The sequence below is a fragment of the Bicyclus anynana genome, chromosome 10, assembly GCF_947172395.1.
Source record: "Bicyclus anynana chromosome 10, ilBicAnyn1.1, whole genome shotgun sequence".
Taxonomy (NCBI): domain Eukaryota; kingdom Metazoa; phylum Arthropoda; class Insecta; order Lepidoptera; family Nymphalidae; genus Bicyclus; species Bicyclus anynana.
In genome coordinates, this window is record NC_069092.1 from 6,192,507 (window position 1) to 6,217,287 (window position 24,781).

The 24,781-nt window shown below is 33.3% G+C and overlaps 1 protein-coding gene across 4 annotated transcripts in view; it reads right to left on the reverse strand.

The window, feature by feature from the left end:
• Window positions 1–22,736, reverse strand: part of LOC112057784 (homeobox protein abdominal-A homolog) — a 73,868-nt gene extending 51,132 nt beyond the window's left edge. The window contains exons 1-2 of one of the 4 annotated variants that reach the window (XM_024098330.2): window positions 19,176–22,736; window positions 12,107–12,139 (exon numbers count right to left, since the gene is read on the reverse strand). In XM_024098330.2, the coding sequence (XP_023954098.1) occupies window positions 12,107–12,139; window positions 19,176–19,770 (628 nt within the window). In that variant the 5' untranslated portion in view covers window positions 19,771–22,736. Of the gene's footprint in view, window positions 1–12,094; window positions 12,155–19,175 lie in introns of all 4 variants that reach the window. The other 3 variants (XM_024098328.2, XM_024098329.2, XM_024098327.2) reach the window with 3 other exon arrangements.
• Between the last annotated feature and the right edge of the window lie 2,045 nt (window positions 22,737–24,781).

Sequence of the window (24,781 nt, forward strand, 5' to 3'; positions counted from 1 at the left end):
ATATTCGCTTAACTAGAAACTATAGGCATAAATTAGAATTCCAGTTTATTTTATTCCGTATTATGATCCTATATTGACTGTTTTGTAGATAAAGTTGTGTGTAGAAGTATTTGCTACCGCCGCGGTTATTTATGCCATTTTTGGCGCATAAACGGTAAAGTTATGGCTAAAGTATAGAACTAAAATGTGTAAAAAAATAAAATTGCAAAAAATATTTTATAACCCAGAAGTTCTATTTAAAAATGTAAAAAAAATATATTAACAGAATGAAAAATAGTCTTCGCTACTACTTTACCTACTACCTATGTATTATTAGTAGGATCTACTTGACTTTGTCAATGGTTTTGTAAATAAAGGTAAATATGTGAAATATTGGTACTTAGGTCACTCTCAAAGAGACTAATTAATCTATTGACATCCAAGCTTTCCAAAGAATGAAAACCTATATTTATATAAATATTGTCGCTGGACATACATAAAAAAAAACATACATACAGCCGAACGTAGAACCTCCTCCTTTTTGGAAGTCGGTTAAAATACAATATACCTACATAGGAATTTTCGACAGTCGGGTAAAGACAACGATATAAAATGTAGTGTAGGAAACATACATATCAAAACATAGGTACATATAGCCGAACGTAGAACGCCTTTTTGGAAGTCGGTTAAAAATAGTAAGAGAACTCGCTTGTGACGTCATAGCCCCTTAGCGAGCATCGCTATAAGTTAAAAAACGTTGACTTTTTGCTGCCTTTTGGTTTCCTTATCTTGCAGATGATTCCAAATCGATAAAAGTCTTAATTAAAAAGATAGGAAGCGCATTAAATTACCTACCCACCTACGAGTATATTTCTTGCCCTACCTCGCAAAAAGATAATCACTATTGAACAAGATTGCAATAAAATTCACAATAGCACCGAGTTTCACTGTTTTAATATCATCCATTTAGATAAAGACATTACGATGCCTACGTTGGAATGAAAAAAAATGGCACTTTCATTAAAAACGAGTCACGAAGAGTTCACTTGGTTGTACCGTAAAGAGTCAAATCCTTTCAATTAATTCGTCTACAATAAAGTAACATTTTAATTACATATTTGCAGTAATGAAATACTTTAACGGCGCCTTAATTGGTTGGCACGTTTATTTAACATTTCATTTAAGTTTAAAGCCCACGTAATGGTATTTCTATTATGGACAAGAAGTATTTTCAAAAGATCACAAAGGCCAGTTCATTTTGTATTGAAATAATTGTTTCGATACGTAGGTATTTAAAAGATGACCTTAGGTAGTTGAACCTATCCTAATATATCAATTAAATTGCGCTTATTTTTTTATGTAAAGCTTAAAAATATATTCCAAAGTGATTCGTATTGATGTGAAAATAAAATCGTTTTAACAAAAAATATTGAATCTACTTCAAAATCACAAAAATGAACTAAAAAGCGTAAAATTGCACCGTATGTGCTACCTTCTGATCACTTTGAAGGTGGTGCCAACGTATTCACTAAACCCGTTTCTAAAAGAATCACGGGAAAGAACTGTCTTTAAATCTAAAACTTCATGATTTAACCGGCTTGAGTTAATGCAATCGGGCAATTTGCTTATGTTAATATTATCACAAAATAATGAAAATTAAATGGGACTAATCTAGAAGTATACTCTTTCAAACAAAAAAAAAGAATTTTCAAAATTGGTGAAGAAATGACGAAGTTATGGGGTAACAAACATTAAAAAAATGTTGGATAGAAAAATGATGCTCTAGTAAATTCTTTAAGAAGTATATAGGATAAGCACATAGATACACAATCTAAGTGGTATCATACTGCAAAAAAGTCATTCGAAGGTGAAAACGTTCTCTACCGTCCAGTATAACAAGATGCTATCAGAGATTTACTTGCGGCGATTGTATTAAAGATTAATGCGTCGCTAGACCCAACCTACAGGCTTGTAACATAACTCCGTGTCTTTATCTTGTTATTTATATACAAATGTAACCCTTTTATTTTATTTATAATGCTTTGCATCGCTGCGTTTTCAACAGATTTGTAGAGTGGCTATTTAGAACATTTTTGTAGTTTAGGGTTTTTTTTGTTACTAAAGATTCCTTTATATGAGCTCAGCAGCATCCCCGCGGTGATGTGACGAGTCGCAGAAGTTCTGTTAAACTTTAGAATCGAGCTTGAAGACTAGAAGAACATAGGACGTATAGAACGACTTTATATGGGTGTCTTGGATCTCGGTGTAGACGGACGTTACCATAATAGTTACCATTATGGGTTACTTTTATCTTTTATCCGGTAATCTTATCGTACTAGGTAAATTCAAATAAAAAATAATTTTATTTAATTAAATCATTTGTCATAATATTATCTCGAATAACATATGTAATACAACTTTCTACGAGGGAGAAACTTAAGATCCTAAAGTTTTCAAAGATTCAAAGATCCAAAGTCCTAAATGATAGATGCTGATAGATGCTTAACGTTCAATACTTTTAGAGGAACAAAAGGTCAGGACAAACTTTTTTTGACGGCCTCCGTGGCGCGGTATGCGTTATGGATTTACAAGAGGTCCTGGGCTCAATCCCCAGCTGGGCCGATTTGATTTTCTCAATTGGTCCAGGTCTGGCTGTTGGAAGACTTCAGCCGTGGCTATTTACCACTCCGATTTAGCGTTCCGGTACGATGTCGTGTAGAAACCGAAAGGTAGATTTTATCCTCCTCCTAGCAAATAAACCCGCTTTCACTTTAGACTGCATCATCACTAACCATCAGATGAGATTGTAGTCAAGGGCTAACTAACTTGTAGATAAAAAAAACTTTATTATTTTCTAAATTGTCGAAGGCCTGGTATCTTTTAAGCTATAAGTGGAACTCACGCACAAAAAATGGTCTTCACCTTTGATCTACGTCGACCTAATCAAAAACTAGAAACATAATATGCTATAGTCAGACAGGTTGCGAAATAACTCTATCAACAAAATATACAACAGTCATTAAACGATAGACTAAGAAATAAGTTGATGAATAAAATATACTAATCAAGATAGTTTGCAGTAGCCGCAAATGAAGGTTTAATTTGTTGTCCTAAAACTTGAACAAAAACTTGTTGGACAATAATTTAAATTTGATATTGTAGTAACAATTTTTTTTCTTATACCTAATACTTATGTGAAGATAAGGCATCGTTTGATGAGTATTCTTACATCGTTACAAACATACTCGGGTTAGTATCAAATTATCGTGTCATGTTATATTACAGCAATTAACAATGATTACACGGAGGTTGGTTTTGATTACGATGGATATCTGAGATATTTTTTTCTTTACATTATGTACCTACCTAAATGGCTTTATTTATAAACATGACTTCTCGTTCACAAAGCTATTCCACTTAGTAGGTACCATTTAACGTATTGACTGATACGAAAATAGGTGTCATAGTTCAGTCTACAATATTTCATTATAGGTTATAACTCGAACAACATGAAACAGCAGTAAATCACCTCCGGGCGTGTCGCTTCGCTTCCTTGTACGTGTGTAAGTGGGCAACTCTGGCCAGCGGGCAGCCAATTTGTTTTTATTGAGACTACCCCCGACTTATGCAAACTGGTAGGAAACGCTGAGCGTGCCGTAAACAAACTTACGCGCGACCAGTCATCGTTGACCTTCGAAAGGGAAAACGCTTTCATCGTTTGTGATGTAAGACACGAGAACGGAGCTATACCAGGTGGATCTGGTTTGAGTGGCGCACGTTACCAGGTCCACCTTTAATCTTGACGTGCATGTTTTCACAAGCGTCTGCGCTACCGAGGCCGCGGTCAGGCGAGTGTAAACAACACTTAACGCTAATAGAGATATAAATTGTAAGCATTACATTTAATTCCTTTGAGACCAATCGACACCTATGCATTATGAAATTGAACGCTATCGTAGCGGCCAGACGTCGGATACCCATAATGTGCGGACTTTCGGGTATCGTTATATTTACGCGGGGAAACAAACGCCACATCTCCCCGAGCTCGCTCGCTCTATCCTAAGCTAACAGCCACTGGTTTTAATACATTGTACACACACATAAACTCACTTGTTTATACGTCCATAGTTTTAACAAATGTACCGTAAAATTTCGTATAATAAACAGTCTCGAACGTGACATTAGCATCAGTATGAACATTTCGCTTCATAGCAGACGAATAAAATAAATTCCAATTGGCGTACTGGCAGACATTGTAGTATCAAAATTATCATAACGTATTTGGCATGAAATGAACTCTGCTAAGCTTTTGAAGCTCACATCATTGTAACAATGCACAGCCTACAATCTCATCCCTTTGTGAATACAGAACGATTTCGGAGGATAAAATAATCCCAATTTAGAATATAGGTATCTACTCTTTTGTGTTTGTATTTTTAAAGTTAACTCTAAATTTGTTTCAAATGAAAACATTTAAGCATTTAAACACACATTTATTAGGAACTTTTGAATCTAAGATTTAAAAATTTAATGACTGAAATGGACTTTTATGAAGATACTGGCACATTTTTATTACGAAAAATGTATATATAGAGTATACAATTACATACATAGTTAGATTTAGGCATGATAATGATGAGAAACTACACAACGCACATTACCATTCTTATTTCTTAGTTTGATTTTTTCGAGATAATTCTTTTCATTTTATACCTAGTAGCTGCTGTTGTTTCGAAGAACCGGTGATTTAATCACAAACAAAACACGTAAATTCTGTTCACGGGTACAGAGCACGTTAACAATATTAAAACAATTTCCAATTACCTACTGTTTGTTAGAAATTATGGATGGGCGGACAAATGGCACGATTAACTAAACAATATGTAAATAAAGAGTCGTGACGATTAAATTATTGATATATTCATAAGACGAAGTGAACATGAGGAATAAAGATGACAGGTAGCTCGCATGACTTGATACTTATGCATCCTCTGTAGGTAAAAACCACCTAAAGAGCATAGAAATTCTTGTTAATCTTATACAAGTTTCTATCTAAATGCTTAAAGAAACTCATTATAAATCATATCATGATTGTTTATCCCTTTGATGCCACTTGAATATGTACCTTTCAAGCTCAAACTAAACATTTATTTTTTAACTAAATATAGAAAACAGTACTCCACGAGTAGTTTAAAGTTAAAATTACCTATACCTACTATATTTGATATTTACAAATCTTAAATTATTGCAATAATCTCATCTGTAACAATTCAAGCAATTTTCATTTTATATCATGCAGCGTTCTTCCTAAATCTAGATATAATAGGATTTAGGTTGCTTTGAGATTTAACATTAACTGTAATTAATTAATCAGAACTAATTTTAAAAATTAGATTCTATCGAATGCCTGAGTAAATAACTTTTTACCGAATAAGTCTGATTGACAAAAGCAATCGATGTATCCTATTAAGTATATTTAAGGTTATTTAGATTAAATCAATTTCTCATTACACTTCTAACATGAATGATGTCCTTGATATTAAGACATGTATATGTTATGCTAGAGATCGCAAAGCTTTTGCAATACTATATATATTTCATCTCGTCCGCCTAATTTTAATAATTAAAACGATTTGTGATTACTACTTCTTCTACCTGTTACCTGTTTTAATAATACGAGGATGAAGTAATAATACAGAATCATTTAGTTTTAGAGATGTCAATTAGATATATACCTAACTATAAGGTATTTTGTAAAATGGAAATAATTAAATTGATATTCATTTTAATTGCTATTTTAAAAAAATGTTGACTGTCAAAATTTAGAATTCAATCAAAAATCAGAGTAATATCAAATTTAAAATAAAAAGCATCCCAAGCAAATTAGAAATTGAAGTCATACATAATATTTTAATCAACAATAGACAAATATATAACCTCGTATATTACTTGATTTAACATTCGACTATTGTAGCATTACATCCGTTGTAGGTTGTTCTGGATGTGAAATATTATAATCAAAATATATTTAAACATCGGCACGTCTACACTTTGGTTATCAAATAGTACCTATAGTTTCATGTGAACAGGATATTAATTAAAATTGCTGATTTTCTAGTGATTTCTTTTGCTGGTGTCTACTTGTTACCTACTAGTGTCATAATCACTAGCTATGTTCTGATTTTAATGCCTTATAGGTGTTAAATAGGGTAACACAAGGGTGTACGCTAGGTCCTGTCTTCTATTAACATTGTAAATGAAGTGCCAAAATTGATTGAGAAGATAGCAGATTTAGTTATTTTAAATATTTGTACAATGATTGCATGGGTATGAACAACAATATTTTCAATAAAAATGGACGAAATTCAATTCTATCTGATCCTTGTCTTTAATCATGCAGACCAATTTTTATTTATGTAAGATGGCATTTATCACTTAAAACAGCTAAAATTTAGCTAAAAATAATATATGTACCTATCTATAGTAACAAGTGCCACTAAATATGGAATTAAGAGAATCAATCAGCTGACTAAGTTGTTTCTAACAAAGATTGTAGTTGAGGTCAACTTAAGAAAAATTAAGAAGTAAGAACTATATTTTAATACTAGATATTAAAAAAAAGCAATTAGTAGGTACAGAGTAATTCTATATTCTTGCTTAGGTTAGTAGATACAAAAGTACATTATGTTTATACCAAAGATGGTATATAAATGTTCGGTCATAGGTAATGCTTATTTCAAATTTACTGACCAAACCTCATATTTGATAGAGACCTTTTGACCCTTGCGAAACACCAATCGCCCGAGTGAATTGCCCAAGGAAATGGCGTACACTGATACTATATCGTTACTTTCTATTTATGAACACTTTCGCTGAGTTTGAGAAATTCTATTGCTGTTTAGATATTGGATCAAAATTATTTATGAAGATTAAAACTTTGGATGGAATCCTTATATTTCATCTAAATCTTTTAGTTCGATCTAATTTTTAAAATGGAATTTAGGTTCTCATTGTAAGTTATTATTGCTTTTTTTATGACCTAACGCTTGACTGCAATTATCGCTGACATAGTAAGCAATGTGCATTATGGTCAATCGCGCTTGTCTAGATGTCTACTTTTGACTTAAAGATGATAGGGAAAACAGAAGCTGGAATGGAATTCCTCGTGTTAAGAGAAAATCTTTTAGGTATATTTTTTTCAAATTATTTTTTATGAGAAGTTAGTAAATGTATGATGCTCTGTATTTTCTTCAAGGTCTAATTAATTTTAATTGCTCAGAGATATAAATCGAAGAATTAATAAAATCTAATTTCATTTTCCTTCTTATATCAAATTAGTTGGTATAAGAAGGAATATGATAATATGCTTGGGTAGTGTCTTAAATAGGCTGATAGGCTGATAACTGTTGGCCTAAGTAAATCAGTGATAGAATAAGTAATAAAAGAATGAGAATTAAAGTTTTTAAGTTTAGATATTATGCTAATGAACTCAGTATTAGTCCATCGCATGTGGCTTTATGTGTGTTACAGAGCCTTTTTATTGTATATTTGAAATAAATATTACTTTTATATTTCTGCTTTCTCCTCATATTTCCATATGTGTATGTATATATGTGTATGTGTATATGTGGTATTTTGATAGTATGAAACATGACTTCCGAACCGGTGGTAGAGTCTCTACAAATAGACAAATTTCAAAAGTACCTAGGTATCTACTTGTAAACTGGGTCTACTCGAAATAAGCGAATATTGAATTTTATGAACAATAAACATATGTTTAAATTGACAGAACGTATTGTGAGATCTTTAACATATATTTTAAATCCGTATACGAGTAGGTACCTACTACACAGTCCGTACCGGATAATTTTGGTGCTCATTAAAAGTTCTTTTTCACCCATAAATCCTAAAATTTCATTTCCTAATTTAATTTTTTCTAATATATTTTGTTTTAAGGAAAACAATAATTGAAATCCATCAAACTATTTATGAATATTTGCGAATTAAAAATATTGATTCGATATCGATTTAACAACAAACCAAGCTTAAATTGACAGTATTTAACATTCAAAAACAATATTATTATAACAACGAAACGTACCGTTCGTAAGTAAACTACTTCCGATCGTAAAAGATTCTGCACGCAACTACGAGTATACTAACTAGTTAAATAAAGGCAGCATTGTTTATATTGGCAGTGGTATAGCGTTAGGTATTACCCGTATAACCATGCACCGCCGAATAGAGATTACATACATTATTATGTGCGTAATTCATGCACTGCATAACGTATTGAGCCGTTGAGGTCGACGACCCCAATGCATTTTTCAACGCGTCTAAAAATAGAGCGTTGCGTAACTTTAGTAATGGCAACAACTATAGCCTTGAACGACAAAATATGTAGATAGCCGAGTACGAACCGCACGACGCAACCTCACATACGTCTAATGGAAAGTAATGTGGTACCTACTTGTAATCGGATAAAGGCGCTTTCAAACCAGACGTTATGAAAGCGGTTAGACACACGCGTTTTCTCTTTTCTGTGGACTTTCGTATACTCAGAATATGTACATACTTTAATCGTATGTATGGAAGTTTTAGATAATATTTTACCTACTACTTCTTAAAACTCATGAGCAATCAGAAGTACCTACCTAAACTAAAACAGAAAACTAAACTCACGCTCTATGTTTTTAGAAGTTGGACGATATTGAGCGGTCCATATTAGAAATTGTGTCTTCTGTACAAATACATGGGTAGGTACACATCGTAATAGTGCAATCATCGATATTTGAAATAAGTTAAATAAAGGTGTATAATATACACCAGTGGCGCATATTGTATACCTTTGGACTATATACTATAAGGGACTGGAACAGCTTTGCCGCCATTGGAGGTCATTTTGTCTATTTCTCTTCACTTAGTCGCAGTACCACTGGCTTGTATGGTGCATTAAAAGACTTAGACGTTAGGGTGTACCTACCTAGTAATGACCGAAACAAAGTAATTCACCAAAGCCATGGAAATGTGCAAAAGGCATATCTATAAATTACCAAAAAAATTATACACATACAAGATATTGTAATTTAAAGGATGTCTTATTACTTTGTATAATATCTAAATTATTTTAACAAGCATTCATATTTTGTATGCAAAAGTAAACGTCTACTGATTAGGTACCTATAATATTAAAATTATGTTATATTTTTATCTAGACTAATGTAATAAATATGTAAAGTTTCGTATTGTAATCTATGGATCTACTGAACCGATTTAGAAAATTCTTTTACCACTAGAAAGCCACCTTACTTGTGAGTGTCATAGAATTCTCATATCTTAGTGGATAGATATCTAAATATGAAGTTCTATATAAAGCCTATTGAATTGCTCGTCAACGAATACACGCGTTTCACACTTCCAGTCTGACATAGCCTTGCGTAGGCACAACGTCGACGCAAGTCAACTGTCATTGACATTTGGTTTCAGAATGTTGGCAACGCTTGCGCAGAACCGTGAACTTTAGGAAATTAGATAGCACTCGGTTTCACGGTCATGATTATTCTGTTACTATTTCCATTTCATTCTTGTAACCGTATATTTGAGTGAGTACCAATAGAACAAAAATATACCCGCTTAAATAAATAAATTATTAAACAGAATTGGTTAGACCTACTGGTTTCGGAACGAATGATTTATTGAAAACATTTTTTATAGTTCGTGTATTGATGAATCGGGCTTTGTTTTCTTGCTTTTGAACTGTTAAATTTTTACGAGCCACATGACGAAAGCCCGGCGTCGTCGTAAGGCGCTACACACACGCCAGCTGTTTCTATGACACTCACGTCCACGAATCTGACGGCGTGTTTATACTACGACTTTGCCTCGTTAAATTTTTATAGCCGCAAGGTCGCCACTTTATGGTCAATTCCCAGATCTTATTGTTCGCTGACATATTTTTTTCATACACAACCTGCGCCGAGCTCTATAATTGTGGAGTTACGATTGTCAGTGATTAGTTATTAATTGTTATGGACCCATAAAACAGATTTTATAAACTCCCGAGCGTATAAATGTTTTGTGGGCTTCATTAATGATTATAAAGGCGGATTGTGTGGCAATGTAATGACACAAATCTCATAATAAATAAATGTTGGAAGCGACAGTTTTATTAGGAAATCGTATGTGGCAACACAAATGCTCTTGTTTTAATTTACATTAGTTAGAGATCGGTGGAGCTGGCTTCGTCAGGCTTCGTCCACATCGCAGTGTGACAAACAAACGGTGTTTTGACTGCGATTTGGGCGATATCGACTTTCGCAGAACGGTCGCGGAGCGTCGGGTAATAAAGCAATTTGCGAGCGTGCCAACAAAACAATAGCCCCTGTTCTAAGCTTGTTTTAAAAGCTTTCGACACCGTGATTTAAAACCCTTTGACTTATACCTTATTTGTAAACATCTCGCGGGCACAAAGGATTGCTATTTTTAACAAAAAAGAGAAATTGCACAACCCCATTGCCGTGGATCTTTTGTTGCTCATTTATTACAAAGTGGTGAGAGTTCCGAACGAGGTGATTGTAAATATTAGGGTTCCGTAAGGAACTGTTAGTCAGGTAAAATCATTAACGTAACTTTTTCACATTCTGCTTAGGTACAGCAAATATAGGTACCTACAGTAAATTATTATTTACTTACCTGTTTAGCAAAATAGATGTTTATTCGAACCTTAAATTAGGTAGGTATAGATATGAAACTTAATACGATACTTAGAATTTAAACTATCATGAATTAATTCTATTATTGATATATTCAAAATACATATTTCATAGTAAGTATGAGTATACCTAAACCAAATTGTACCTACTTTAATATTTCAAGGTACTTATACTTTATAGGTACCTACATGAAGAGTTTGAAGTTATAGAACAAACAGACGTTTCGCATTTATAATATTAGTATAGATTTAGAGAATTATTTACTATGCAGAACCTTCGTAGAGATAGCAACTCTTTCTCTCAATGTCTATACCTTAATTTGTTTGGTTTTTGAGCGTCACACTATTCATCTATTGTGTTTAGAGAAAGTCGCTGTTCTTTGCAACATTTTTAAACCCTTTTCGTCACTTTTTTGCTGCTGTACGCCATAAATTTATTGGTCACGGCTGTAAACTTTTCATTCACTTTAAAATAAACTGCAAGCGAGAGATATAAGATGCCAAGGTGAAGATAAACGATCTGCTTACCGACATACGTGCATGTATAGATTTTTATCAGCATTCGAAACTTTGTTGCTACAATGTTCACTTCAATGATAACGAGTTTGAGCGGTATTTTACTCAAACTGTCTGACTTATAATTACTGTACAGGATGCGGCGCTGGATATGGAAGTATGTAGGTATATGATTGAGCAATCATCGATTTAATTCCAAGTCGATATTGTCAGAACCGATTATAGTGGATTCATTGTTTATTTCCTTTACGAAAAAACGCAATATAAATATCAATTGCTATGATTCGACGAAGCCATGACAAATGAATAATTGCAACTAAATGTTACGGAAGGCATCTTGTGAAGAGTCTCTACACACGAGCGTATTAATCGATTAGAAATAATAATATCGATTACTGTTTTCGATTCCGTTGGAAGCTCATGTGTAGCGGCTCTAAGGTAATTTTGAAATTCCAAACGCTTTCTGCACCATTGCATTGAGATCAATTTTATTTGAACTGTGTGAAATATTACAATAGAAATTAGGTTTGAGAGGAAACTCAGCAACTTTACCCTAAAATTTAATAGCTATTTTTATATTGTTCAGCAATGAAAAAAAATTATAGATAGCATAAAATCTAGAAGCTAAAGAAAAAAGAATCTAAACTATTTAAATAAATAAAAATAATCAGTCTTTACCGCTAACTCATTTAATTAATATTACGAATATATATTTGTTAATATGGTATCTTTTACCAAAAAAAAAATTACCTAACGAAATTAGATATATTTTTAGCAGCAGCCAGTTCAAATAAATATGACAAAGTTACAAACGTTTGGAATTTCGATATATTGTATCATTAAATTAAACTTAAAACTAAAAGAAAATAAATTTGAAACGATAAATACCATTGAACTCACCGCAGACCACGCGGTCGAAGGGGCTCATCCAATCTGGAAACGGAAAATCTATTATCAATCGTAATGAATGTTCTTAATCCCACATAAAGACATGCACAACGAATTACACGACCTTTTACCTACTGACTACTTACATTAAAAAAAAGTTAAAGAAAATTTTCATCAATAAAATAATTAATTAATTGTGAAATACGGCTACTGGGGGCAAGGGGTTTCTCTTGTCACCCTTTTAGACTTTAAGACCTATTTATATACTAAAAAATATAACCAAGTAGTAGGTAATTATAAACGAGTAAAATATAAACCTAAAACATAGGACTATTATTGATTGAGTAGGCGATAGTTAGCTTTAGGTATAGGTAAGTATTGGAAGATAAACAATTAAATTTCATGAGAGATTTTATAAATAGATATCTTAAAAAACATTTTGCGTTTTCTTTAAACCCATTGAAAAGTTGAGAGCAGAAAATATCTACCCAAAGCACACACACTTTTTGTGGATAAGTTATTCCATAGGTAAAACGTAAGTCTATGGGTAAAAGAAAAATATTTGTATTCGGTTAGGGCAAACATAGAATTAGTAATTGAATTAATTGAATTCTCAAAGCAATTATTTCACTCTTGTTTTTGTTTCAACCAGTTGAAGCGATCCAGTTGAGTTGATACCTTTGATATTAGCGAAACGACTGTAGAATACACATATATTGGTGCAATGTTTTTTGTTGCTGTTAAACATCGCTAAGCAAACACAATAAAGACTATTAAAAAGCAATATTCATGCAACCTGGCTATGAAAAAGATTTTCACATAAACAAAGTGAATAGAACAGGGCAATTCCGATAATCATGTGAATTGATAAACTTTTTTGTAGTAACTGCTTCACGCTCACTGGAAAGTTAACCTACCTGCCTATTTATAAAATATTCTTTGCTTTAATTAATTATTTTATTACTTTTACGAGTAACTTTAATGTTTTTTAAGTTTTTTTTACATATTTGTCTGTAGAATCCTGTCTTCTAAACAAAAAGGAAATGATTATGACGCGGGTTTTGGTCAAAAGTAAACGTGATTGCGCGCTAGGTATATAACTATATATAACTATAGAAATAATTGAGTAGGTACGTATTATATCCAGTAATTTCACGGATATTTTTAAGGAAGGAACTTCAAGGTATCATCTGGATTGAACTAAGATTTCCCTTCAAAATTCAAGCTGAACATGTATTAAAACCTATCTACCAATGTACAATTATATACTTATTTTTATTTAACCTAATATACCTAATCTATTGCACCTACTTGCATATAATCACCTATTTACAGCTAATTATGAGCTCACTCCGGTTTTTTAGTGTTTTTTTAACGATTGTTACTAATCGAAAACATTCAATGTACCCATTGGATAACCTTTAATAGCTTTTAAGTGCATAAAATGCTCGATTATTTGGAACATTGAAAAGGCGGGCGATATATTTGAATACAGTCTTACTGATAAGACAACGAAATAATTGGCAACTTTGTGGAGACAATATTTTACGTATAAAAGTATTGCAAATAAAATTAAAAATATAGGTAGGTGCGTATTGCTTGAGTGCATATTTTTACTAATAAAACAACAAACAACAACGTAATTACCTTTACACTAAATATCTAATTACCTACCAATATAAAAAGATAGGGCTAACTCAAAAGATTGAGTATTACAAGATACTTAGGTAGGTACTTCAAATTTGTATTATTTATGTTCTGTTTACCTATCATTTTAGGTGGGTAAGGTAAAAATTATACCTGTACCTACATCCTCAGGCTTATTTAAATTTAATGTATCTTTGTTTTCTTACATAAAAATATTATTAAATCGATAGCAACCGATATAAAGAAAATAGCAATTTTCTCTTTTACCTAAATATACCCAATATTTAGGTAAAAGAGAAAATAGTCAAAAAACTGTTAACATTTATTTTAATCATTTAGGTATAGGTTTCACTTTAATAGGGTACTTAATAGATGAACTTATGTATTGTAGGTGTCTAGTAGGTACATATACCAAGTAGGTATGTGGGTAGATACTAGATAGGTAGGTACCTAGTTTGCAGTGTCTCATTTCAATTCCATACACGTATCTTAGTAAACAATAAAAATAGTAACGACAGTAATTAGCAACGTTCTACAAATAGCAATCAATAGAACGTAGAGTCATCGCCATCGTGCAAGCTGGGAAATCGTGACCGGTGATTGGTCAACGCGGCGGCCATCTTTGTTGCGCATGCGCTGTGAACGCGCGCACACATGTGACTGGCTCATCTCGGACTATTTATCACGTCAAGAGGCAACCTATGAAGACAGTCTACACTGGACTTTAAAATAAATTTAATACCTCGATTATATCATAATATGATTTTATGAAAAATATTATTTTGAGAATGTCTGTCTTGAGAAATCTATCAGCCTAGTTATTTAACAATACGACCTTTTTCTATTGAGATAAATTTTTAGTATAATAAATAAATATTAGGTAGGTACTTTATAGGGTTATAGGGTAATAGGGTAGGTACCAATTAAATGCACAATTTTAAAAATATCTACACTATATCTATTTACTTTGATAAATAATCAGGAACAAATCAGACTAGAAGGTTTTCATTTCCAAACTACAAATTTCTATTATGTATTCATTTATGGAATCTATATGTACCTACCTACGTAAAATGAAAATACAATTAAAAGTTAAGTTAAGTTTTAATAATATCTGTTAAAGTTGTCCCAGTCCGTATCTAGCTGATATAGGTTTAGGTATGTGAAGTTAAAAAAAAAAAAATGTTGACTATTTCTGCAATTCCCTTCGTTGACTACGACTATAATGTCCGCATGTATAATTTTGAGAACACGTGGTAGGTATAGCTAGCACCTGCTGATGTGTGTCTGCTTTTTATATCTCATGAAGGCGCGCCGCCCGCCTCTGTCGCAAAGATAATTTTTATAATCTAGTATTGCCAACAAATCACGAAAATTATCGCATTTAAAACAACAACAAGTCGGTTATAGGCCATTTAGTGTAATTTCAGTGATCTACGAGCCAGTTTCCGTGGCAGATCGGCTTTGATTATGGGTTTCTTTACGTCTCTACTTTATTGATGAGAGTCATCTGCCAGGAAGGCCGCAACGCTTCAGATGTAAAAATCTTTATGATTCACACTTTCCTTTTAATTTTGTTTTAAGTTATTTAGGAAAACATTACATTCGTCTAGTTTACGAAATTCCGCGGTGAAGAGAAAATGGTTATTGAGATAGTTTTAACGCTGCTAAAGAAAAATATAAAGGTACTTTTACATACGAGTAGGTGCGTTAATTACTTTTAATTTTATCAAGATGTAGGTAGGTTTTTAATTTAATATTAACAGTCTCGACAATATAATCATTTACTTAGGTATTAGTATTAAAGATATTTTTGATCAAAAAATTAAATTAAGTACCTACTTAATATTATAAATGGATCTTAGTATTTTTATGGATCTGCAAAAATGTATTTTTAAAAGTTTTGAACTAAGAAAATAAGTTTTATTAATTTTTTTTTAATTTTTTCTAAGCCTACTGTGAATTTAGGCTGTTACCTACTGGTAGGTATGAGTACCTATGTACTAATGTTTTTTTTATAAAAAAATATTTAAAAAATATAATAAGTAGGTAAGTATAACTTTCAGTTATATATAAATTGAAAAATATTACAAATTTATAACTTTTCCCCTAGACCTTAAGCTTATATAAAGCTTCTAAATTTTGCATTGAAAATGAAGTATAATTTTTAATGAATTTAAATCGAAGTAATAAAACACTAACCATATCTATATAGATTAGTGCAATCGGTAATAAAACTGCGAATAAAATTAACTGTGCCATTGTATTCAAAACATACAGGCAGTTTAACAGTAATGTGCCATGGCGAATGAGTACCAAGAGGACCTCACAAGAATACTTCTAGTATCAAAATTATTTAGTCTGGTTAGTCTTATATCCTAGGTTAGTTCTGTTTTTTATTCATAAAAAAATTGTTCTTCCTAGTGATGTAACCTGAATACTACTAAGTACCTATATACTTACTCGTTTAAAAATCATCTTTGAATGTACTTATTACATTATATTATCTTACCCATCAATTGTTTTGATTAAAAATAATAAAATAATAATCAGCATCATATTGTTTATCAGCCTGTTTGAATTTCCCACTACAGATCCAGGTTTCCCTCCTTCGAAAAAAGTTAATAATATCTAATAATAATTAATTAGGTGTAATAAATTTGTAGTTATACGCAGTCTAGTGTTAGTGCCCAAGAAGTACCTACATGATAGGTACTTATGTGCATCTTACCTACATTGTGCAGTAAAGACGATCTGTATATATTATTTCTTTTCAATATAAGGTATTTATTAGTATATTTTGATATGTATTTTATTCATTATTGTAGGTATTTGTGTAATATTGTTTATGTATTAGGATGTAAATTATTTGTATGTATGTGTATAACTAATAATATGGTTATTTTTGTTTTACGCCACCTGCTGATGTCCTTAAGTTTCCCTAAACCGAAGGTTGCCTGGAAGAAATCGCTACTTAGCGATAAGGCCGCCTTTTGTATGGTGATCTCTTCCTAATTTGTTTTTTATTTCACTTGTTTTTGTCTTTGTGGTGTGCAAATAAAGTATATTTATCTTATCTTATATTTATGTTATTGTTTATGTACCTATTTACCTATTATTCGAAGGAATATATTATGAAAGGTCTATCATTCTTATATATCAGTATTAACTCGATAACAAAAACAAAACTTAACTATTTAAAAGCAAACTATAAAAATGGCGGGAAAATGACTTGTTTTTTTTTAAAGATTAAACACGATGGATTAAATCACGAATAAGTTTTTATATAACTGTGATTTTTTTTGATGATTTGATTTACCTACCTACTACAGTGTGTAGGGTCTCTTATAAAGATCTATCTATTTATTTATCCCTCCTATATAATTCCAATTTTAAAATGTAGGTTTTTATATAGGTGCCTATTTTAGATACTGTAGGTACTTCCATTAAAACCTTTGTATCAGTAGGTACATTCATACAGAAATCACAAAAAGTGGTGGTAAAAAATTAGCTTGTATTGTTTTGTTTGAACTACCTAGTTGAAAAAATATTTTTATCGGTTACAATAATATAAAAACTTATAATTAAAATTTTATATTTATATTGTCTATTATAGTAATTAAATTAGATATAAGATATAATAAATAGCTGTAGGTACTCGTTGCTAGGTATCTACCCTACCCTTGTAAGTACCTACTTTGGGAAGGCACATGTTAAGAAAATTAAAAAAAACAGCAATCTCTCATTGCAGGTACCTAATGCAGGTAGGTACCTACATAAGCTGTCTCAAAAGTATCTTCATTAAAACACCTTAATCTTGATTGCCGATATAGTATAGGTATGTCTTATATATATAGGTACCTTATACTATATATTACATAGCAATTTAATAAGTATAAGAGATACTTAATTACTGATATGGCTAATTAGCCTGTTACCCTGCCTTGGACCCAATCTCTACCCACATTCAGAGCTTTTTTTATTATCTACAAGTTAGCCCTTGACTACAATCTCACCTGATGGTAAGTGATGATGCAATCTAAGATAGAAGCGGATTAACTTGTTAGGAGGAGGATGAAAATCCACCCCTTTCGGTTTCTACACATCGTGCCGGAACGCTAAATTGTTGGCGCTACCTACGTATTCGACAGTAGGTAATTAGCCACGACCGAAGCCTCCCACCACCAAAAGCTTTTACCCAGCGTGGTGGGTACAAGTTCTAAAACCTCTTAATGGAAGGCTGTTCCTAAAGAATGTCATTCAAATGGGCAGATAATTATGACGGTTAGGTAATAAATAAGTGGGTATATAAGTAATACCTATATGTAATTAATTTTTTACCTACTTTATAAATAGATAGGTGACGCTGTTTTATATATTTCATACTAATGCCGCCGTCGGCACTTGCTCTACATCGTGTTTTTATATTTTTATCTTATTTCAAGTTTATTTAATGTAGTAATTATAATCATTAAAACTGTAATAAAATTATTAATAGGTACTTAGTAATCATAATAGTAATGTGGTGCAATTGTAACTGGTATTCAACCCCGCAGTAAAATATATAAATAATTCAAAGTCTGTCTGTTCTTATTATTTATACCTATTGGTCCTACCTATACCTACTTACTTCATAACAGATATATTATTAGGTTTATTACCAAATACTCGTAGTAGCTTTTAGGCGCCTAATTACAGGAAATTATTTGAAAATTAAGTGTTTAATAGTTAAATAATAATTAATTTGTATTAGTTATGAAGGTATTTGATGTAGTGTGTGAATGACTTATAGTACCTACTTGTTAATATTTGATTTGAATTGGAAGTTGGTAAGGTTCTTATTAGAATTATGAAACTATAATAGCAAGGTTATTTTAGTTACAAGGGCTTGGATGTCAAGAATAATTAAATGATAATAAAAATTAATAGCTCGGCATTTATTATGGCGAACTAGGTATTCTTAAGTTTATAATGCCGATTATAATATTTATGTATTTAAAATTTGATAGGTACTTAAACCCATCTGAAAGTCGTGAACGTGTTGTAAGCTTATGTAATAAAAATTTGTGTAAAATTATTATTACAAGTACCTACAGGTACCTATTTATTAAACTGGAACTATACATTCTATAACTAAAATTATTGCATGCATACAAGTAACCATTCATTATTTTACATAGGCTATATCATAACCTGATACATGTCTAGATATAATGAAACGAAAATGAATGAAAAAAAAATCATAAACAGAATACTAAGTATTGTTCATAAAATCATAACGTATACCTAACTACGAAACGAAAATCTAACACTAATTATAAGCCATTTGTTTTTAGCGAATTTTATAAATGAGACTTTCTTAATTTCAGAAAAGAAGTGATATAAACTGCTAGTGGGCGGCAAACGGTCATGCAGTGAATGAGTAAGCAATTACCGGTGATGGACATCCAGGGGTAGCGCGGGATGTCGGGCAGCGGCTGGGCGGACGGCTGCGCGCACGTGCCGCCCATGGCGTCGACGGAGGCGGCCGACGCGGCTGACGCGGCCGACGCCGCAGCCTGGTGGTAGAACTGCGCCGCCGCCGCCATGCTGGCCGACGCGGCCGACACCGCCGCGCCGCCGTTGTGCTGCCCCAGCGCGTAGTTCACCATGGGGTCGCCGCTCACGGCCCCAGGGTACCGGCAGCTCTTGTCGTCCGCCAGCCCGCCGCCCGCGGGGAACGGCACCGACCCCCCGAACTGCTGGTGGTGCGACACGTACGGATACATCCTCGCCGGCGCGCCCGGCGACGCCGACGACGACGACGACGAGCGCTGTGGGCTCCCGGCACCCGGCGAGCCGGCCCCCAGCGCGGCCGCCCCCAGCCCGCCAGACAGCGACGACGACAGCGACGTCGACAACGACGACGACAGCGACGACGACAACGACGCCTCGATCGGCGAAGCTCCGGCTCCCGCGAACAAGTTCTGGTGATGGAACTGCTGGTGGTACTTGGGGAGCATGCTATCGATGATGAACTTGGAACTCATCGCTCGGCGGCGACGCGGCGCGCGACGATCGCCTCGCGGGAGATGCGTTTATCGCCGGCGATTCGGATCGATTCTCGCGCGTGCACCTCTAGTATGGCCGCGGATCGTTTATGACCCGCGTATGAGGCTCTACGACTCTGAATTCCCGTCGTGGCGAGCGTTACCGCTGCCGCGCGCCGCACGCGAGACGGCGAAACGTAGCACGTGCGTGCGAACGGGACGCACTGATTGTGCGGAGTGACGCGCCGGAACCATCGCCGTCTCATTAATTCCTACCTGCGTGGCTTACATTAGAAAGAGATAAAAGCTATTCGCTAACGACTGTTCCGCCGGCCATTGTTCGTAATGGCGCTGGTCCCCGCGCACCCCCGCGCTCTGCTCGTCTACGCCAATAGTGATCCGGTGCAGAACATTCACCGCCAATCACAAACCATTCCGGCACTTCTAGCTGTCAAAGTGAATGGTTTTCAACAATAAAGCAACAGTGAGAATGCTTATTTTCATTATTTTGTATTAAGTTTATAATAAATATAGTTTGTTGGGTAAAATCATAAAATGGCTGTTAAGTAAATCTTATTATAAAGTAAATGACCAATTTATCTATAATTTAATAACATACACACTTTTACTCCGCATATTAGTTGACGATATAAAATTATATCTTACAATTGACATTAAAAGGTCCATAATTATTAAGTCATGTTGGTACCTGTGTCTACCTACTAAGTATCAATAAAAATCATGTATCTATTATTTGATATTTACTTTTTGTTTTACTGATAATTTGAAATCACTTTTAGATCCGGGAAGTAAGTTTGGTTGTTGCATAACATTTTTACCATAATTCATAAACATGAAAGATATTTAGAATATTAAAGTTGCCACTGTTTAATAAAACGTTGGTATAAAGTCTATCTTTATACCAATATTCCCGTTCAACACTGTAAGTATAGTACGGTACCTATAGTACGACAGTAGTCCAGAGGGGATCGAACCCTTTACCTTTTAGGTAGTAGATAAATCACTTTTTTATTTTTTTTGTAGGAAAACAGAACAGAATTAAGATATTCATTATGCTACTTCTTAATTAGTTATAATGGAAAATATCTTTTTTTTATTTAAACTTTTTATAAAAAAAATAAGCGATAATTTAACCTAATTAAACCTTCTATAAATCTTTACCTCAGTAAATTTCTCAAATGAGAATTGTAATTATAAGTACGTATTCTAGTGTCTATTCGACAAAATCACAGGTTATATCGAATTCTAAACCGTAAATAAAAGACTAAAAATTAAAATACAAAAAAATACAAACATACCTGTAGCAAAAATTCCTATCTATAAATAATTATGCAATACCAATAATAATGCAATATGGATATAACTGATAGTGTTTGTAAGGGCAAACACGGATGCTATTCAATATCTCATAATACGATAGGACAATAAGTTGACATCACTATAGAAAGATTTTTTATTTTAAAGTGAGATTTGTTTTTCATAGTCTCGATTTTTTTTCACCCACCGTTCCAATTCACATGTCGCATTACACTGTAGAGTGAATGACGCTTGGCGTAGTAGTCAAGCCTCACATGGCGGTTGCCACAGTTTTAATTAAATCGTGAATTAATAACAACACACAATGTTTTTTAATAATTTTTTATTATACAAAGAAGCAAAAAAATATTTATCAAAGTAATAAAGAATACATTAGTCCAAGGACGTCTTAATAGGTTAGGAGATACTTATAAGATCAGATGTAGGGCCGCTGAATTTAGGAAAAAAAAAGCATATCTTTTTGTGATCTCCTTTCTCAGTAGCTACTGCAATAGAGACCTACTGGAATTCTGGGTCTCATGAAATCGACTATTGAACCTAAATAGGTCGGTAATGTTGTTTAGTATCTATATACATTGTACCTACGTATTACGTGGCAATACAAAGATATATCTTTTGATATGTTAACAAAGTCACTATAATGAGACATAACAACAAATATTTAATTTGTCAAAAAAAACCTTAATCAAATTTCAATACTGTACTGTAACGTTTGGCAATCAATTTAGGTAATATATCACAAATATTGATTTGTTAAACTAATGCTACAATATTAACAAAATACTTGGTCATTTAATCTATTAAAATGTATAATTTTTAATAAAAAAAACTATTCTGATAAGAAAGCTTGCAGTACATACTCCATTCAAATTGGAACGCAACAATAATAAACCCCAATAAGAATTGCACCGAACTGTGTTACGCCGGCCACGTGGTCGAACTGGTATCATTCATCCCTCTCCAACAAACATTGTCCTTTCATTCACGCATTTCATTCATCCTTTTAAGTCGTAACCACATAGAGTACACGTGGAACTGTAATCTTTACGACAATTTAAATAAAACCGTTTATTGTCTGACGTGTTTATTTATTTACTACATTTTTGATCGCTAGACGGTGTTTAGTGCAGGGTTTTTATAGGCTTAACTTGCCTTTTCAGCTTTATCAGGTCGGTGGTACGGCGGTGTGGCAGTAGAACATTGCATAAGTATAGGTTTTATGTTGTTATTGTGATGTTTATGCCATAAACGTACACAGGGCCCGATATGGACAGTTTAGGTCATTTGTTTTACGATTCAAACATTTTTCCATTGGTCTGTAATTGATTATTTTATTGTCAAATGATTTATTTTTACGATCCAATGTGTAAAGTAATTAATATCATACTTATGTGTAATAAAGACTCAGATAAAAATGTATATAAAATTGAAAATCAATGAGGTCATTATAGAGATCGACACGTCGTTGAATTTTTAATAGGTTTAACGTCGGCACAGATAAACTTACTATTTACTAACAATTATTATTTTATTGTACTTTTATAGTATACCTAGGTAGGTTTAGAGATTGGAAACTATAAATATAAGTTGGTTACTATAAAAGGTTATTATTTATGAAAAATATTATTATAATAATTATCTTTAGGTTTACCTATCCACCTATATCCCTAGGACTAAGTTATTAAAGCAACAGCCACTTCGTCTTCAAGTGGCTTTTATATTAATAGGTACAGTTAATTATCTAATACCTATACTAATATTATAAAGAGGAAAGATTTGATTGTTTGTTTGCATTCAATAGGCTCCTAAACTACTAAACGGATTTAAAAAAATATTTCACTGTTAGAAAGATACATTATTCCCGGGTGCCATCGTTATCAACCCATATTTAGCTCACTGATGAGCTCGAGTCTCCTCTCAGAATGAAAGAAGTTAGGCCAATAGTCCTGGCTGGCTCCAATAGTCCAATGCGCATTGGCAGACTACATGCAGAGAATTAAGAAAATTCTCTAGTAGGTAAGTATGCAGGTTTCGTGACATTGGCTATATCCCTTATTCCTAAGGTCTCGTCCCACCACAGGCTCATGCCTCGCTCCGTAATAGAGAGGAGATATGGAGCTTAGACCCACCAGTCTGCTCCAATGCGCTCAACGGGCTATCAGCCGATGGACGTCCACTGCAGGACATAGGCCTTTTGTAGGGACTTCCAAACATCACGATACTGAGCCGCCTGCATCCAGCGAATCTCTGCGACTCGCTTGATGTCCTCAGTCCACCTGACAGGCTCAAGGCCAAGCTAAAGCTAAAGCTGAATTCTTTAGCAACCACTGTGAATCAAATGTTCATGATAATGACCAGGACAACGTGCTCTGCGAGAAACCGGATTGTGATACCACAAACATCCCAACACCGGATTGCGAAATTTTTCTGAAGTTTCTCAGAAAAGAAGACCTCAGTAGGTATTTCATAACCGGACTAGACCCGACCGAAATCAAAAATCAAAATCAAAATCAAAAATCATTTATTTCAAGTAGGCTCAGTTTACAAGCACTTTTGACACGTCACTTGACTATTTGTAAAGATTCTACCACCGGTTCGGAAGGCAGGTTCTGCTGAGAAGATACCGGCAACAAACTCAACAGTTGCTCTTTTGAAAAAGTCATACAGTATTATAATTTACAATTGATAACAATTACAATTTCTTATAGTTTTATTTCCTGTGTGAAGGTGGAAGCTGATCCAATCGCCTCCAAGCGCTTTTATCTTACTTACTTACTACTACTTACTTTTATCTTACTTACCGATAACTTACTATAGGTACCAACGGCGAAGATTCCATGCAAGCCGATTTCCACCGGGTTACCTTTAAAAATCTATAGGTACATATTCATTGTTGTACGATATCTAGATATTTGAGAACCCAGAGTTTGTATCACGCTATATGAATTACCTTTTCTTTGAGTCGACTTAACTTCTTCTAAATTCCATCCTTCGCCACTGATAGGTAACAGTTTTATCTTCTAGAAATAGTCCTGCAGGCTAATTCAGTAACTTTGTCGTACCTATGTTAGTTGTCATACCTATACGAAATTGATATTTTTGGTAACAATTCATCCGGTGTCTACTGACAACCCTTCGTGGATATCATACAGTTGGTAGATGACATTTCTCACTTGATTTGATGTTTATTTTAAAAGGTTAGTAATAAAGACCAAATCAGTGAATAAGCTAGTAGCCATTTATACAATGAATGTTTAATAGTTAGAAATAAAATAGCATTTACTGTAAAAAATACGAACGAAGCCGCAGGTAAAAGTAAAACTAATAGGTAAATTAATCAACCTATTAACCTATAAAAGAAATTTATATCCGTTAACAACTGAGATCATCTGTGTACCATAAGAAACTAATTTGAATTTAGATTAAGTAAACTTATAAGAATAGTTTTCCAATAAAAATAATTATCATTTACAAATGAGGTGCTTTGTTTTAGCTAATTTCAATATCCGATACATAATGGTTGTTTTAATGCAAACCTATTTGAGAAATTATAATATTTAATGCAAATTTTGATATAATTTAGATAAAATACTTAAAAGCTAAATCGACTCTTCAATCGGTGGTGATGTTCTGTGGATCTCTGTCTTCATTCCGTGACGTGAGTGGTATCAGC